The following is a 17,810-nucleotide window of genomic DNA, read 5'->3' on the forward strand; positions in this document are numbered from 1 at the left end:
TTATGGGGTTTAGTGGCGGAGCATATTTAAAATGCGTCCGCCATGTTGCCCTTGCTGGCCAGGTCCCCTCTGACTCCTTCATTTCAATGTATTTTAATTATTTTTACAATGGCCCAGCAGCTCACATCCTTATCCACACTTTATAGCATTTCGAATTTATTTTTCGCTTTTTAATTTACCATTCTAAAATGGCTGTCTTCTTTTTGAAATGGTAAACTAAAAATTAACACCTACATCAGAACATATGTGCATCACTACACTTGGGTGCGCATCGGTGAACATCCTGGAATGGGTTTTGTTCAAGATTTCCTTCCATGCATGTGCATACATCACGCATACAGATGTTTCCAATTGGCAACATCTAGAACTAGGCTATACTGTAACCTATTGGATTTGCCAATGCTTATTTAAAAAACTTGCGTCTTTAGGACACATAACATGCACTGCAACTATTTGGCGTGGAACTTCATACATGCTCAGTGACTGACAGTGCCGTAACATTGCAACACAGCCAATCATGTTAGGCAGTCCATTAGAATGAATTGCTGAGTGAAGGCTTAACTCTGCAGTGCCTTGTAGATGAGATTTACCAAAAATCTTGCGATGGGGTAGACTGGGCAGTTGGTGCCAGATTGGGACTCAAAAGCTGCCCTTGCAAATGTAGTTATACCATCTGCTTGCAGCACAGAGCTAGTGAGTACTACAAGAAAGTCTGACTACCTCGAAGGGTTTGGAGACTTCTCGGCTAGAAAACTAATTTTTGAAAATGTTGGGCAAATAGCAGTTTTTCCAGCACCTTTCTCAGAGTATATTGACAAATGCCACAAAAAACAATAAAAATGTAATAATAGCGAAGTACAAAAAAGAGACCCTGCGAAAAACAGTAGTGCTTTCCCACCCATTCCCTCCTGCCATTAATTGTGATAATTCATTAACTACGGTCCCATATGGTCATAGCATAAATGCGCCAATCAATCAAATATGAAAATGTTATCTCCATCACATCCTAACGTAACTATTCATTTTTTTAATGATTTCTCATCGATTTCAAACAGTGTTGATACAACTGTCCAGTGTCTGGTGTGTTAACCACTAGGGACCGATACACCCACAACATTTTGTGACTAACTTTACTATTTGCAATTCCGTCAACTAGTGATGTTGAGGTGTGCAACATTCTTTTCATATTGTTCTACACAGAGATATGTCTTCTTCCATAACACTATGTGTGGGCAGGGTTGCCCCAATACTTTTAAGCGAAAACATAAAATGATAATAACATTGAGTTACTATTGTTTTATGCTTCGTTTCCTGCTTTTGCGGCGAGTGGGTGGGAGGCACTGCTCTGCTGTCCGAGACCGTTTGGTAGGCCCTCTCGGGTCGCCCAAACCATTCATGCGCACTTCCCCCCTCCATGCAGACTGCATTACAGCCTACATCGAGAACATGCCCACCCCTCCAGCCCCTGGTTGAGTGCTGTGTCATGGTGCTCAGACCAATGCACGGCACTCAGCCCAATCGGAACGCTGCATTGCACGCTGTGATTGGCTTAGGGGAGGGAGCCTGGCTGCCTGCTGCCTGCTTCCTGTTCCTGTCAGTGTCGGAGGCAGTAGAGCAGGAGCAGAGAAGATGCGGGACCCGGCCTCAAAGTGAGGTATTTTTTAAAAATAACGACCCCCACCCCCCCTTCCCGCACCCGCTACCATGCCGGCTGCCCCTTTGTATGGGACTGTGTCAACCAACCAACTATGCAGAAATTGAGCTTCTTCAACTGTGTTCTGTAAAGATTTGTCCACAATTGTTGACCACTGTTTTGAAGTAGTTTTTGATTCTAGATTAGCTGCATAAGTCACACAAACTATCATGATCTCTGGGCACTTGGTTTGTGCACAATATCGTGTACAACTAGCCTTTTTGGTGAGTGACTTCTTGTGCAGTCACCATTCAGATTACTAATTCTCCATATTTCTATCTCCTCACAATTTCTTGTAAGAAGGGAACCTAGCCTGATGTTTATAGTCCATGACCTGCCTGAGCATAGAACCCTGCTTATGGAATTGATATTTTGTCAAGATTTAGCTATTCTATGCGGGTCTTTCTCCATGAATCCTTCAAAAGTGTTTGAAGTGTCAAGTTGGCATTAGTTTACAATTAATGTAGAAATGATGCATATGGTAAAAGTGAAAGCTTGTCGCACTCCTTCCAAGGGGATGTCTAGTTTGATTGACATACTTTTAAGTTTTCCTAGCCCCATTGTCAACATTTTGCACACAGTGTCCATCAAAAACATAGCTGATGTATATGTGTGTTTTATGTATTTCTTCAGATATACACGGGGTTTGATTGTTAAGGCCTTCAACCTGTTGCCACGCCAACTGAGGCCTAGTTCGCAGTGCCTACCCTCTGAGATGAAGACAGAACTATTTAAAAAAAAAAAAATTAAGAATGTTGTGTGAGAATTATGCTTTTTTTTTTTTTTTTTACAGCTCTTGGGAAAGTCTTTGGCGGAGGAAAGTAATTCCATTGGGAGAGAACAAGTTAACAAAGCCTACCATGCCTATCGGGAAATCTGCATCGAGCGAGATAACCTGAAAAATCAACTTGATAAAGTGGTATGTAGCGAACCGCCCACTGGAGTAAGCAGGAATTGAGTACTTGGGAAGCTCCCTGCTTTCATCCATACTGGTGATCTTTTGAGTCCAGCGGAAATTACAGTCGTCTGCTGTTTCTGGGAAATCTGGATAGGGCTTTTTATCTGGAACAGCTCATTTTCATGAAATACAAGCCCTGAAGAAAGTATATTTACCAGCATGAATACCTAAAACTGAAATACTTCAACTGTCTAGAATACTTATTTAGTGATGACATTACTTCTAAGAATGAAAATGTGTTATTGTTGAAAAGTAGCATTAAAAAAAGCTTCTACTGAAGCATCTTGACTCGAATCCTTTTGTTGGTGCTATATTAATGTATATAATGCACTCCATTGATTTTCCTAGTTAACCTTGTATTCATCAGCAAACCTCACATTCCAGGACCTACATCGAATCTGATTTTTTTTTGTTTAGTTCCCCTACACTTCTTACTAGCCATTCCACCAAAAACTACAGCTTACCCTAAACTGACTGGAATAATAAATGCTAGTGTCTTTATTTGAAATAGCCAACTACCAGACGGGACTGGTCAGTTTTGACAAATTGCTAAAGGTATCCTACAGATAGGTTTTGACTTACAGCACTAGATGCATTTTCCATACCCCTGTGCATTGGAAGCTGTATTGGAATATGAGTACCAATGCATGATATAGCACAGAAAGGTCCAGGGAAAGTAAGACGGAGCATTGCAGCCAATGTAGAAAGCACTTGAAACAGAGTGCCCGATCGCACTAAGCATGTGTCTGTTCTTAGTGCCTCGGGACTCTATGTTTTTCTTCACTTGTGGCTGTGGCAGTAGGCACCTGTGAAAATATTTCTTCTGAGGGAATGTAAGGATGACCCCCTTTCATACGATTGCACTTGTTCTGTAAGCCATTATTTTATGCAAACTCAACAAGAGAAAGACTTCCAGGTTTTCTGTAGAGCATCCCTTAAACATTGCAGATCTTGTTCTAGGATCTGTTTTTTTTCTCTCTCTCTCTCTTTTTCAATCTCCCCCTTCCCCCCTTCCCCAAAGCATGGCGTGCGCCCTTCAGGAATCAGGAAACCTTCCAGGGTAAGGGCAATCAACCCAGCAAGTAATTGCAAACTCTAAAGCATCAGCTGGTTGTCGGTGGCATAGAGGGAATCTGAACAGTCGACAGTGAGGACTGAAGAGCTGATCAGCCACTTTAGTAGAAACCAAACCCAGCACTGGCCTTGAAACAGAAGCTGAATACTGTCAGCCTTTCAGGTGCTCTTTATTAGTTGGCGGCATTGCAATGCTAAACTCGAGGGTGCAATGAAAGGGCGATGTTGACCCTTCAGACCACTCTTTCAAAAGTGGACCAACATTTCCTGACCCAACTTTGATCAGATGTTGCCTTGTATCACACTAGCCATTTCTTTGAGGTCAGGTGACCGGAATGACTGATACTAGATTGGGCTATGGTCCCCGAAACTAAGTATGAATTTGGGGACGCAGCAAGCTGTGCATTGATATAGCCGCTCTTAATAATAAAAAAAATGGTTTTCGTTAAGGGATAGTGTGAATATTAAATGAGGCCCTCCCATAATTGTTTATTTATTTTTTGCTTTACAGTCTGATCATATTGGTCCTTATATTTTCTGCCACAGGTGAAGGAAAATCTGGATTCACTGAGAGCCCTCAACGAACAGTTGCAGAGTAAAGAAGTGGAGCTCCTGCAGTTGAAAACAGAACTTGAAACGCATCAAGGTGTGCTCTTTAATTTACATCAAGTGTCATGTGATCGTGTTAGATAGTAGATTTAATGCAGATAAAACCAAGCTCCACATCGATATTGAGACATTTTATGTAAATAGATTATATGGAAGTATGAAAATATATGCGCAAAATACTAACATTTATGTGCAAAGGAAATCCAAGGCAGTCCTTGTAGAATTAGATCCAAGGATATTGGTGTTTTGCAAAATACTAAAACAATCGCAAAATTGACGTTTTTTGCTAAAAACACAACAACAAAAAACCTGTGCTTTTAAAGTCTTGCCTATGATGATGCCTCTGATGCCTGTTGCAACACACATCGTTAACTTCCAGTGGGCTTAGAACCCACTTAACACTTACCATTGGTTGGGTTGGCCTTGTTGTCTCTCTCATTTGCTTAATTCTTATTCATCTATGGGCTTTCCTTCCTCTTATTGTGTTTGTCCCTCCTCTAGTGTATGAACTCACTACTAGTGTCCTTCCAATACCTTTTCAGTTGCTACTTTCTTCTTTTTGGTTTAGCACTCTACAAGCGTGCATCCATTTTCCAGCTGTCTCCCTCCTATACTTCGTGTGCCTCCTTTCTTGTCTGTGTGTTGCTCCCCTTGCTACCTCAGTTGCCATTCTTCCTACCTGACCACCCACATTCCATTACCGTTCCTGTTGTACAGTATGGCTAAACATTTTCAAAGCCAGTAGGTTTCATAGGAAACATCTGTTGGCTCTGCAACGTGTATTGCAAAAGCAAACACAACATTTTCAAAGTGCACTCTCGCCCATTCTTTCAACGTTTCCAGTTTTGTAGTTCTATCAAACTACAGAAATGTGTGTGGCAGGCAGGAGATATGTTTACTTTATATCCTGCCTACTGGGTGTGACAATAAGAAAAAAATTCTAGGGACGGTCCCCATCTGTTCTATATAATTATTTGGAGCAGAGAACCTTAGTTCCCTTCCCCCTTCTGCACAATACCTCTTTTGACAGTATCCCAAAGGGTGCTGAAGGCTGTTTTCCATCCTACAGTGAGCAGGATTCTGATGCTTGGAGGAGCAGGCCACTTCTGTATGTTTTATGTTCTTTTAAGGATAAAAGTCCTCACCAATCCAGTGGTGGCATGCTTCATCAACATGCCCCTCTTCACACTGATTTGACAAGGCACCGGTGTGGACTTCTACTGTGATGAGTCAAGGGAGCTTTTAGGGATGTTATAATGTGGGAAAGTTATCCTTTTTGCCCTGATATCCACATTTTTTGACTGATACTGGTGGTAAATGACTCTGATTGTGCCATGTGCTCTGGTAACCAGGCCCAGTGCTCTGATTAAAAGGTACATGGTAATTAGGTGTAAATAAAATTGGTACTGACAACCTACCTGTAAGTCCCTAGTGTATGGTAGGTGTTGGGATCTTGATTCCAACCCGGAATCAGAATGTGGGGATTGTGAGAGAGTTATGTAATATGCATTGTTCAACGTGGGAAGGAGTTGGTGTGAGCTTGTTCACTGCCAGTCCATGTACATTGATGCTCCTCAATAAAGAGTACATACAAGCCTTCCCATGTATTTGGCATCTTTAATTTGACGACACGCCGACTGGCAGGGTCCACCTGTTTTTATTTGGCATCTCATCTGTGTTCCTCTGAGTGGGTAGCCTTGTTAAGGAACTTGGAAGCATTTGCGGGTGCGCAGGACAGAGGCGACACACAGGACAAAGGCGAGCGCAGGACGAAGGTTGCTATTTGTGGTTTGCAAACTTTGAGGTGTGCTACCAGGGTCCAGTGACTGCGTTTCTGGAAAGAGTAACTGCCACGTCATCGCGAACTGCCTAACTTATCCTCCCTTCGTGCCTAGCGTTCCTGTGCCACATTGATTGGTTTCTGTCCTGTCTCTGGTTCCTGATTGGCTCTTTCTTGCTTCACGTCTGCGCATGCTCACATACAGAACATCACATTCTTATTGGTTCATGCTCCTGTCTCTGCTTCCTGATTGGTTCTTGCCTGCTCCACGTCTCCACAGGCTCACATCTAGAGATCGGCTGGCTATGTTCTTGCCTGAACCATGTAACCATAACCATGGCTGCATTGTTATTGCGATTCAGGTTTACGGAGGGCAGCAGGTGTCCGTACGAGTATCTTTGTTGCTGCTTGTTGCCATTTCAGTGATACTCGCACCATAATTCAGGTATTGTCGTGTTGTCAGATCGGTTATACGCACAGTGTATTCCCTCCACTAACTTCTCCATTGCATTTACACAAGTGCGCTCTACAAGTTTGCAATACTGACACATGTGCATTTCAGATATTGCTGTGTTTTGATAATAGTAACTGCAGTAACACATTGATTTTATTTGCTGTATTTACTGTGTGGCATTGGAGTGCATTCTGTTCTGTGACATGCACACCATTGGAAATGTTATTTAAAGTGCATGGAATATCCATTTTAGACCTCCTCCCTCCACATTTGCATATGTGATATCTCATCTTATTGGTATTCCTTGTTACTATTGGTCTCCAGTATATACTTATGTATAGGGTGTGATATATATTTTTTTTACTAGCCATATAGCATCCAAAATCATAATGCAGCAAAATATTGTGCCACCAATCACATTTGTACCCAGTCCTGACTGGTATAGACTGGGAACAATGGAAGGAGGGTTTTGAGGCCTACGTCAAGGCCATAGATGGTGATGATATCACATACAAGCAAAAGTATGCTTTGTTAAGACATTGTTTGGGTGCAGAAGGAAGAAAGATTTTAAAACATTTACTGAAACAAACCGTTTTGGGTGAAGGAGATGTGGAGGTTGAATTTGCTTCTGCAATGAAAATGCTTGATGTCCGATTCAAACCTCGCAAAAGCGTTTTGTTAGAAGGCACAAGTGTTATATAAGGCATCACTTATAAGGTGAACCAGTGGAATTCTATGTCGGTGCATTAAGAATGCTAGCTGCAACATGTAAATATAGAGAGTTTGAGGATGAACTAATTCATGATCAGGTGGTTGAGCACACAAATAAAAAATGCAGGAGGTTTTGCTTACGACACCGAATTTAACATTGAGTAGAGCTGTTGAGTTGGCTGCTGGTACTAAAAATACTGTATTGTATATGGAACAAATGTGTCTAGCTCCTGACACCAAGTCTGTTGTTGCGAAAATATCTGGTAAAGGAGAAAATAAATTTTTTAAGGATCAAAAAACATGCAAAAAGAAACCACCATTAACATGTTATAGGTGTGGCAGTCTTTCTCGTTTGAGCAATTCTCGTAATGGCCCTGCAGTGAATAACAGTTGTGTTTATTGCAAGAGAAAAGGATGTTTTGCTGGGCAGGGCAAAGGATAAAGGAAAAGCTAAAACTGTAGTTGTGGTGAATGAAAATTATGACCATTATAATTCTTCAGATTCAAGTGGGGAGAGTTGTGCTAAGCATTGAGAAAGGCACAAGAACCAACGCAGATTGTTCTGCCGGTAATGTTTTCATGTTGAACATATCAGGTATTAAAAGACCGTATTGTCAAGGTGGTTTGGGTAAAGTTATCATGAGTATGATGGTGGATTCTGGGTCACCTTTCACATTGATTGGTATAGATGACTGGTACACATTTTTAAAAAAGATTCTGTTTTGAGGAAATCGAACATATAACCCATAGTGTATGGGGGAAAACTTATAGAGGTACTCTGAGAATTTGAGACCATTTTTTAAAAGGAAAAACATTTGCTTCTACAGTATATGTAGCCAAGTATGGCTCTTCGTTGTTTGGTTGGAAGGAACAAAGACATTTGGAAATAATTCTGGATCCTAATAAAATAGATCGTCTTTTTTTAAAGAATGTATGAGTGTTAGGGCGATGCAAGTATCTGAGTGGGAGATGACATTTCCCAAAGTTTTTTACTGAAAAGGTTGGCATGTTGAGAGGATTCAAGCACAAATACAACTTAAACAAGGTGTGGAGCATGTGGTGCATAAGGCAAGGAAGGTTCCATTGATGATAAGAGATGAGTTACGAAGGGAATTGCACAAGCTGCAGGAACAAGATATAATCAAGCCCATAGAAGAGTCTGAATGATTGTCACCGGTGGTTCTGGTGCTTAAGCCGAAAGGGTTGTTACGCTTGTGTGTTGATTTGAGAGATTTAAATAAAAGGATTTGGGTGGACAGGCACCCCCCCACCCGATATTACACAGATGCTCTCATTGATAAAAGGGGCAAAGTGCTTTACTACTTTATATATGGCACCCGCATATCATCAAATAGTGTTGGATTACAAGTCACAGCATTTAACCTCGTTTGTCACTCCGGGCGTTGCATTCTGTTTCAAGAGGATGTCATTTGTTCTATTTTTGGCTGTTTTCCACCGCCTGTTCACTCGCTCAAAACCAAAAGTGTACCTTACAAATTAAACGATTTTGTGATGTAATCATTTATTATTATATTTCTGTTATGCCCATTATTTTGTTTTATTTTTGTTTTAGGTTTTCTTTTATTACATTTAAGATTTGATTTCACTCCTGCATCTTATATTGTTCCTTCAGGATTAGTGTGTATTAGTTGCAGTTAGTTTTTATCATTTTGATATGTTAGTTTCTTATCATTATTTTATGAGGGGAATATGTGTTGGGATCTTGTTTTCAACTGGGAATCCAAGTGTGGGGATTGTGGGAAAGCGATGGAAATTGCATCATTTAAGGAGGGCAGGAGTTGTTGTGGGCTTCTTCCCTGTTCAAGGAAGTAGGAGTCTTCCGTTTCCAAGATGATTTATTGGTGTATGCTAGCGGTGAGTCTAGTCATGACAAAAGGCTGACAGGAGTTTCGTCTGTGTGAAAGGATAAGTGAATGATGTTGAGGGCTGATAAATGTAAATTTATTGTGGAGAGTGTAAATTATCTCGGGCACAAAGTATTGGCATGTGGCATAGAACAAAAAAAAGATTTGGTGAAGGCCATTGCAGAGGCTTCTGTGCCAGAAGAGAAGGATCAGTTACTTTCCTTTATGGGATTGCTGGAATAGTATTCTCAATGTATTTCTAAATGTGCCGAAAGTGCACACAATTTAAGGTTGTTGCTAAAAAAAGAGAAATGTTTGTGTGGAGTGATGCATACGGCAAGAAGTTTGAAGAAATGAAGTTGTATGTCTCCAGTGCCATTCATCTTAAGCTGTTTGTCACCAAGGATACCAGCATTGTTATCACTGATGCTAGCCTGTATGGGTTAGGTGCTGTTACTACGGAAAAGGAATGGAAGAAAAGAATTAGTGGTGTTTGCCAGCCGCGGGCTGAGTGGTGAAGAAGCTTTGTATTCTGTGGTGGAATGTGAATCATTGGAGTGTTGGTTGGAGGTTGATCTTTTCCATCAGTATTTGTGGGGCTCGGAGTTTGTGCTGCCTGTTGACCACAAGCCATTAATTGACATGTTTACCACTCAAGGGGCAGCAAGTTGTCCATAGGATAGCAAAATGGCAGTGCAGACTCCATGTTTACCCCTACAAGATGGAGTATATACCAGGTGTGAAAAACATTGACAGGTTGTTTATCTAGGTTGCCGCTAAAAGAGACAGATAAGAGTGAATATTATGATATTGAGTAAGTAGAGGTGGTTTTCAAAAATTATCTAACATAACCTTGACTGCAATTTCTGAACAGGAGTTGGTGTGAAGCTCTTGAGATTGACGCTGTTTTAAAAAATGTGGTGACCTGTGAGGAAAGTTGGCCTAAAAACAAATTGTCAGGTGCCTTGTTGGATGCTTATAGACCTGTGGGCCATGAGCTTTGGCTTCAACTGTATTCTTTGTAGAGCAGAAGTATTGGTACTGAGAGTTTGAAAATGAAAGTAATTGAGTTGGCACATGAGGGCCATATAGGTATGCGTGCCATGAGAAGATGTGTAAGAGATACTTGTTGGTGGCCGGGCATGGACAGGGAGGTGGACCGGTATGTACGGTTGTGTATTCAGTATGTTGCAAAAACAAAAAACTCTAGTGACTGTGCAAAGTTCAATCAATGCTGTAACTGTTCCTGAGAAAGCTTAGTCCAAATCAGCTCTGGACATAGGGGATCTGTGAGGGTGATTAATGGTATGGAAAAGTAGGAAATTGTTCTGATAGATTATTATTCATGATAGACGAAAATGGAGTTTGTAAATAGTATTACTTCATCATCTGTCAGAAGTGTGATGGAAGACATTTTCTTGAGAGAAGGGATTCCCTGATGAGGTAGTGTTTGACAATGTCTGAAGTTCATAGCTCAAGAATTTGAGGATTTTATGACAGAGTTTGGGATTAAACACTTTAACACATCATATTATCACCCTAGAAGAAATGCCCTTGTGGAGAGGTGTAACCGCGTGTTAAAAGACAATTTGCAGTTGTCAATGGACTTTCTTGGATGCAGGGGGTAAAGAATCTTTTACCCTCTGTCCGTACCACAGCTAACACTGATACCAAGGTTTCAGCTTTTCTTCTATTGAAAGGAAGAGTGCCAGGATCAAAAATGAACAGAGTATGGATAGGTAAAACTATTCCATTGGAGGATACTTTAAGGGCAGTTGGAGCGAGAAGAAAATTGGCGAAAACAAATATATCACATTAAGGTCGCGGGAACTGACTGTGAAAGAGGGTGGCATGGTGAGGATCAAAAGACCCATTGGTGGTAAAAGAAAGGTTCGATTTTCCGGGCCTGTGAGATTGCAGAAAGTCTGAAAAAAGTTGCTGTTTTGTAGGATAGTAAATGCTGGAATGAAGATAGGGTGTCCATTGTGCGTGGTTGTGAGCGAGTGTCAGAACAAGTACGTGGAAAATAATGTAAGGAAGTGGGCAAACAGATAGTCTGAGACAAATCGCTCAAAACCAAAAGTGTACCTTACAAATTAAACGATTTTGTGATGTAATCATTTATTATTATATTTCTGTTATGCCCATTATTTTGTTTTATTTTTGTTTTAGGTTTTCTTTTATTACATTTAAGATTTGATTTCACTCCTGCATCTTATATTGTTCCTTCAGGATTAGTGTGTATTAGTTGCAGTTAGTTTTTATCATTTTGATATGTTAGTTTCTTATCATTATTTTATGAGGGGAATATGTGTTGGGATCTTGTTTTCAACTGGGAATCCAAGTGTGGGGATTGTGGGAAAGCGATGGAAATTGCATCATTTAAGGAGGGCAGGAGTTGTTGTGGGCTTCTTCCCTGCCAGTTCATGTACTTTGATGCTTCTCTGTAATGAGTATGTACAAGCCTTACCATCTTTAAATTAGAGAATGTATGTTTAGAGGCCCAGCAGATTTAATGCACTCAAGTTTGCACTGCTGTGTTGCCTGCTGTCATTTTAAAAGTGGCCCCTGCTTTGCAAGCTGCTTTTAAATTGAAATTATATGCAAATGTGGCTTTAGATTTAAAGATACCTCCAAATAATTAAACAACCTTATTGTTACATATAAGTCACCCCTAAGGTCTACCTTAGGTGGCCCCCCCGGTTAGGGTGCCATGTAAAAATAATCAGGAACATTTAAAAATGTTTTTTTATGCCCCGGTGAGGAAAAAACTACCAATTTTGTTTGTCCCTATTGTAGCATTTGTGTTCCATAGGCTAACTTGGGAATACTGCAATACAGTATAACTATTGACAGGAGTGAGCTAAAATAATATTTCAAGGACTTAAAAGGTTGGTAGTGATAAATCCAACAGCTTACTATTGTTGAATTTATCATAACATGTCAGTCTTCCTCAGCGTTGGTGTCCTACTGGGCACAAGAAGCCATGGCTACTGCAAGGGGTCCAGTACCCGGGTATTGGTCTTGTGTGGCTCTGGTTGGTCCTAGTGTCCTCTCAATCGGTGGTAGGACAGATCTGACCTTCAGGAGCATAGGGTCCTCTACGTTTGTCTGGCTTGGGAACAACAGCTCGATAGATCTCACCACTTTGGTGCCTGGGGCTGCAGAGGAGTAGCTTCTCTACTCCAGTGGAGTTTCTTCAGGCAATTAGCGAAGCCTTGTCAGACTTTTGGGTTTCGTGGAGACTGCACAGCGGTGGCAGGACAAGTCTTCTTCTTCTACGATTGTTGGGGGCAGCAGCCAGGCTGGCCGAGTTGGCGCCAAGTCAGTCATTGCTCCTAAGTTGACATGGCATGACTCTTCTTTGTCCACTCTTCATCCGTGGAAGTCCTGGTACCAGTGGGCACCCGAAATGCTTCATTTAGGTGTGTTAAGGTGATTGAAGTGTAGTAGTCAAAGGGCTACTTACCCCTGGGGGTCACTACACCCCCTAGATGACAATATCCTTTGAGGAGTGGGCATCACACTGTCCCAGAATTCCTAATTCCACCACACACAAGATGGTGGAATCTCTAAAGTCATATTAACTTTCAGCTGACCACCCTAGAGGTTTGTCCACCCTGGCAATGCAACACGTCTCTTTCATAGCTAATTTTGCTACCTTGTCTAGGTGCCAAATGGGCCCTGGTCAAGGATGGGTAGGCATCCTCTCCTGTGAGGGGAAGCCAAATTTGCATACCAAAGGAGGTGGGCGGGTTGAAGCCCCCTGCCTTGGCATGCTAATTTGCAGTTCATCCTGTGGGAGGGAATGTAAACACCCTCTACCCATGCAGGCTTTGTTCTGACCTCCCGAGAGCAAAGGCCCTCACCCCCGGGGGTCAGAAACGCATTGGTGGTGCTAGGCTGGCTAAGACAAGTCCGTCAGCACACTGGCCATTGGTAAGTTTTCAGAGGGCACCTCTAAGGTGCCCTCTGGGTGCATGTATTAATAAATCCATCAGTGTGGGTTTATTAATACACAATGTTTGATTCCAAACACCATATGTTTCAGTGAAGCCATTATGTAGCTCGGAAACTTGTTTTGACCAGTGCCCAGTACATTCCTTAAGATGGCTTCCCCACTCATTTGTAATATCCAGCAGTGGAGCTAGACATTATAGGGGCCTATCTGCTCATGCAGATATGTCCTCACTTAAAACATAATGCACACTGCCTTAGAGCTCAAAGCCCCCTGTAAGGGTGACTTGCATATATTCGATGCAGTGACTTTGTTATGGCACACAAGAGTGTCATGTCATGTTTTAACACATGGTTTGCACCATATCAAGCAGCCTGAAATTGCATGTGGGTTTCTTAGGGTGGCATAAGATATGCTGCAGCCTTTAGGGACCCGCTTTAGTACCCATTCCCTATGTACCTGGGGTACCATTTACTAGGGTCTTACAGGGGTGCCAAAGTCCTTTGCCAATTGTAGCTCAATAACGGAAGGAGCACTGGAACGGAGGTCTGGCTAGTAGCCCTCCGTGCACTGTTGAAAATCAGCATCTAGTAGCTAAAAAGGGAACAAAATGTGTGTGTGTTGGGGGGGGTAACTACAGCAAAATCCCAGTTCTCTACTCAGCCCCCATTTCATAATGACAACGACGCTTCCTTGAAAGGTTGGGAGGAGGGAGGCTCTCCTTCAAGATCTGGAGATTCATAAAAAAATGGTTCTCGAGAAACAAAAATGCACATCAGTCTTCTAGAGTTGAAGGCTGATTTCCTGGGCCTCCTGTCCTTCTTTCCCCGGATTCGCAATTCATCTGTCTTCGTGAGGACGGACAATACCACAACCGTGTTCTATCTCGCCAAGCAAGGAGAAATGAAATCGAAGATAATGCCTCTCAACCTCAGCGAATAGGGGAATGGTTACTTACCCATAACATTTCGTTCCAAGTGGAGCACATCCCTGGGGTGGATTTCGAATGGGCATGTTCTCTGAGCAGAATGGCGAAACAGTGTCACAAATGGCAAATAAACCATCTGAAGTTACTTTAGATTTTCAAACAGTGAGGAACCCCGAATCTGGATCTGTTTGCAACTCATCAAAATAAGAAATGCAAAATGTATACATTCTGGTTCCCTCTGAAAAAGTCTTGGGGAAATGCATTTCTAATAGCCTGGACAGGAATGTTCGCTTACGCTTTTCCTCCTTTCACACTCATTTTCAAAGTTATTTGAAAAATGAAGCAAGAACTGTGCCGCCTCGTTCTGATATCTCCAGTATGGCCAAGTCAATATTGGTACTTCTTCTCCTATCAGAATGCCCACACATTCAGTTCAAACCTTTGGAGAACCTCCGTTCCATGAACAAAGGTCAGATTGTCCATCCGCAAATACAGTTGTTCAATGTATCAACTTGTCTCCTCATGACAATAAGTTCGGATTGCTAAATTTTCCACCAGATAGTAGGTCCATTCTAGCAGTCCTGTGCGAATGCCACAAGTAAATCCTTCAAGGAGAAATGGGAACAGTTTTTCAGTAACCATCTACATCCCTTTAAATCTTCTACAGAACAATTATTACCTTACCTACATGATTACCGACCCATTCTTGCATTTCAAGGATGAAAGGGGGTATTGAAAACGAATCTAAAATTAATTTCGAAAGTTCCATCTTTGTTCCATTGAATGAACCAATTGTACTGACATTTTTATAAGAACCCTTCGTCCAGCACTGAAAGCACCCTCCATTCTCCGATTGTGAGGCAATGTTTAAAGTTTTATATAGACAGAAAAATAGACTTTTGGGAAATCCGACCAGCTTCTAATACCATTTGCTCCACCTAAAAAAGGTTACGCTTTGTCATGGAGCAGTATAGCTCATTTGGGTTTCTGCAGCCATCACTTTCTGCCACAACACAGCAGGAAGGACATTGTGAGCATAGGTTATGGTGCCTTCTACAAGAAAAGTGGCCGTGTCCACAGCCCTGTCTGCCGAAGTTTCGTTACCGGACATTTGTAGAGCGGCAACGTGGACTAATGCCCATACCTTCACCAAACATTGTTTGGATTCTTCGTGGAAAGCTGATGCCGCAGTTGGGCTAACATTATTACGCCACCTCTTTCAGTAAGGTACAGAAATCTTATTTCCTACTTACCTGATTATTCAATGTCTTAAATGTGTTCTGTTCAAAATAATACAAGTTTGTCTTTTTCTCTTGATAGTTGCTTTCTTACAGCATGGTTATTTCTTTATAGAAGAGTGGTTTTGCCATACCACCGCCTCTTTTTTTAGGTCGAGCTGGTGTAAGCAGCGCGAAGCGCTGCGTCCAGCGAAGCCCTTATTGTTATCCACTTGCTGGGAAAGTGGGACAGGGGATGGGCACGCGCAGGGCCGTCTGCGTTTTCAGCATGTGTGCTCGCAGGTACAGGCCCGCACCGTGCATATCTCCTGTCCCAGTTCCAGAGCAAGTCAGCCTCTCGCAATTGCACACACACACACACACACACACACACACACACACACACGCACACGCACGCTCACACACGCTCACTCACGCACACTCGCACACACACACGTGCACACCCCCCCCCCCCCCCCCCCACTAAGCCCCGATCACCGGGCTACAGGCTCCGTCCGGTTCAGGATTCCGCTGCTCCTCCTTATCTGTGCAGCCACCACAGGGCTCTCCCTCAGGCATGGGAGCCCCGCGTCACCACTGCTGCTCTCTGCCAGGCACTCCGTGGGTGCGGGCTTCACGCAGAAGGCGGAAGTCCCGCCCCACGACCGGCTTCACGCTGCTGAACTTCCGGTTTTCGGGCCGGCGGCCTACTAATTTTCAATAGTTTGGTCCATGGACTGATTCCTGCACACACCTAGTAAAGTACGCACTATATAAACAAGCATTTTTTTTTAAATGTGAGTGATGTGTGCCTCTGTAGCGGACATTTTGCAGAGAAATGTTATGTTTGTGATTCGTGCAACATCAATAAAAAGGTTTATATGAGATCAAAAGAGGACCTCACATGCGAGAAGTGGGAGGCGTCAGGGAGATTATTTGCATCAATATCAGCGAGCTGCAGCTGCGTCACAGCATCGAGAACACACGTTACTATCCCCGAATAATAGATGGAACAACGCTAGAGTCTGGACAAGTCCGCTCTTTCACTGTCCGTGATCTGGGCAATGATGACATGACAGAGCTGAAACTGCAGCATACATTCAAAGCTGCTCCGAACAGGGCCCCCAACATACGTTTGTCCCCAGGCTCCCAAAATCCTTAGAATGTCCTTGACTATAGAGATCCTTCCATGGTGAGATCTGCCTGTGCAGCCAGCGCCTATAGAAATCTCTATATAGATATGCCTGTGCCCCAGTCCATGCAAGCAGAGCGTACCAAGATATGTCTATATCAGTCTATGCTAGCAGAGCGTACCAAGATCTATTTATATTTCAAATATGTTCCAAAATGATCCGTAACGGCTGCGCAAAAGAGCTGTGCAGCCATCATGCCCTTTTCAAGTTTTGCTAAGGAAAACTTAAGCACAGTTTTTCAAAATGTGTTGTGGGCTCATCTTGGGGACGGGAGGGGTGGCGTCTCTGGCCCAGATCAGCTATTACTATGCACCTGGGAGAGAAAGACAAAGCTTGTTGATGTAGCCGGCGGCACCAGAGTTAGGCGAGAGCATCTCTTTCATTTCATTTCATTTTTCAATCTTTATTTCGATCAATTTTAGATCATAAAAGATGTACAAACAAATATTCAGTCAAAATACAAATGATATCCACCAAACATCATTAAAAGACATTATAAAAAACGTATTAAAATAATTTGCTATGTATTACAGTTATAAATCATTTATACAGTTCATTCATACCGAGTCTGACTCCTATTTCAAAAGACTGGTGCGGATGTGCCATATCGCAGTTAAAAATTTTGCTACCGCAAACACAGTCGGAGGTGAGAGATCTGTCTTTAAAATTCTGTAAGCAGGGAAGTATCGGCTGAAGCCCAAGTTTTTAAGAAGGGGAGCAAGCCAGTATTTCCTGGATCTTTGGTAAGCCTTACAGAAAAATATAATATGCAATTCATCTTCCAGGTGGTGTGAGCATGACGGGCACTGATCTCTAGATGGGGACTGGGCCCAGTGATTGGTAAATGCCCTTATGGGAAGTGTGCCATAACGCCATTGCATTGGACGGGAGTAATGCCATCTAGCACACATTCAAGTTGGTACGAGTCTTTAGATTTGATAAACATATCTGTCAGAGACCCCTCCCGTGTATTCCCCTTTGTAGCTATTAGCATCAGCTCGTGAAAGTCCGTCACAAGGAGTTTACGTGGGATTCTGCTGCATGCATTACATAGATCTAGCCATAGTTCTGGTCTACCTAATATCTCACATGTTTGTTTGATGTACCTTAACCATGGGATTTGTCTTGATTTGGGTAGACAAAGAATCTCTTGGAGCTTGTACCTGTAGTTCATAAGTTCAGGCGTACTCCAGATACGGCGCCAGAAGGTAATTGGTCTTAGTCCCAGTTCCTCCGAAATAGGTCTGAGACCTAGATCAAGTCTCAGCGGGAGAAGCGGGGTGCTTGCAGGTAATGCCGCCAACTGCCTGATAAATTTGTTTTCAGTAGTCTACAGATTTTGAGCGGGAGTATGACCCCACAATTCCCCT

General features: G+C 42.5%; 1 protein-coding gene across 4 annotated transcripts in view; it reads left to right on the top strand.

Moving 5' to 3' along the window:
• Nucleotides 1-17,810, top strand: part of AZI2 (5-azacytidine induced 2) — a 171,953-nt gene that overhangs the window by 59,513 nt on the left and 94,630 nt on the right. For all 4 annotated transcript variants that reach the window (XM_086942121.1, XM_086942120.1, XM_086942123.1 and 1 more), the window contains 2 exons: nt 2,487-2,612; nt 4,272-4,371. In XM_086942121.1, the coding sequence (XP_086798247.1) occupies nt 2,487-2,612; nt 4,272-4,371 (226 nt within the window). The remainder of the gene's footprint in view (nt 1-2,486; nt 2,613-4,271; nt 4,372-17,810) is intronic.

This window comes from Lissotriton vulgaris, chromosome 10 (genome assembly GCF_964263255.1).
Source record: "Lissotriton vulgaris chromosome 10, aLisVul1.2, whole genome shotgun sequence".
Lineage (NCBI taxonomy): Eukaryota > Metazoa > Chordata > Amphibia > Caudata > Salamandridae > Lissotriton > Lissotriton vulgaris.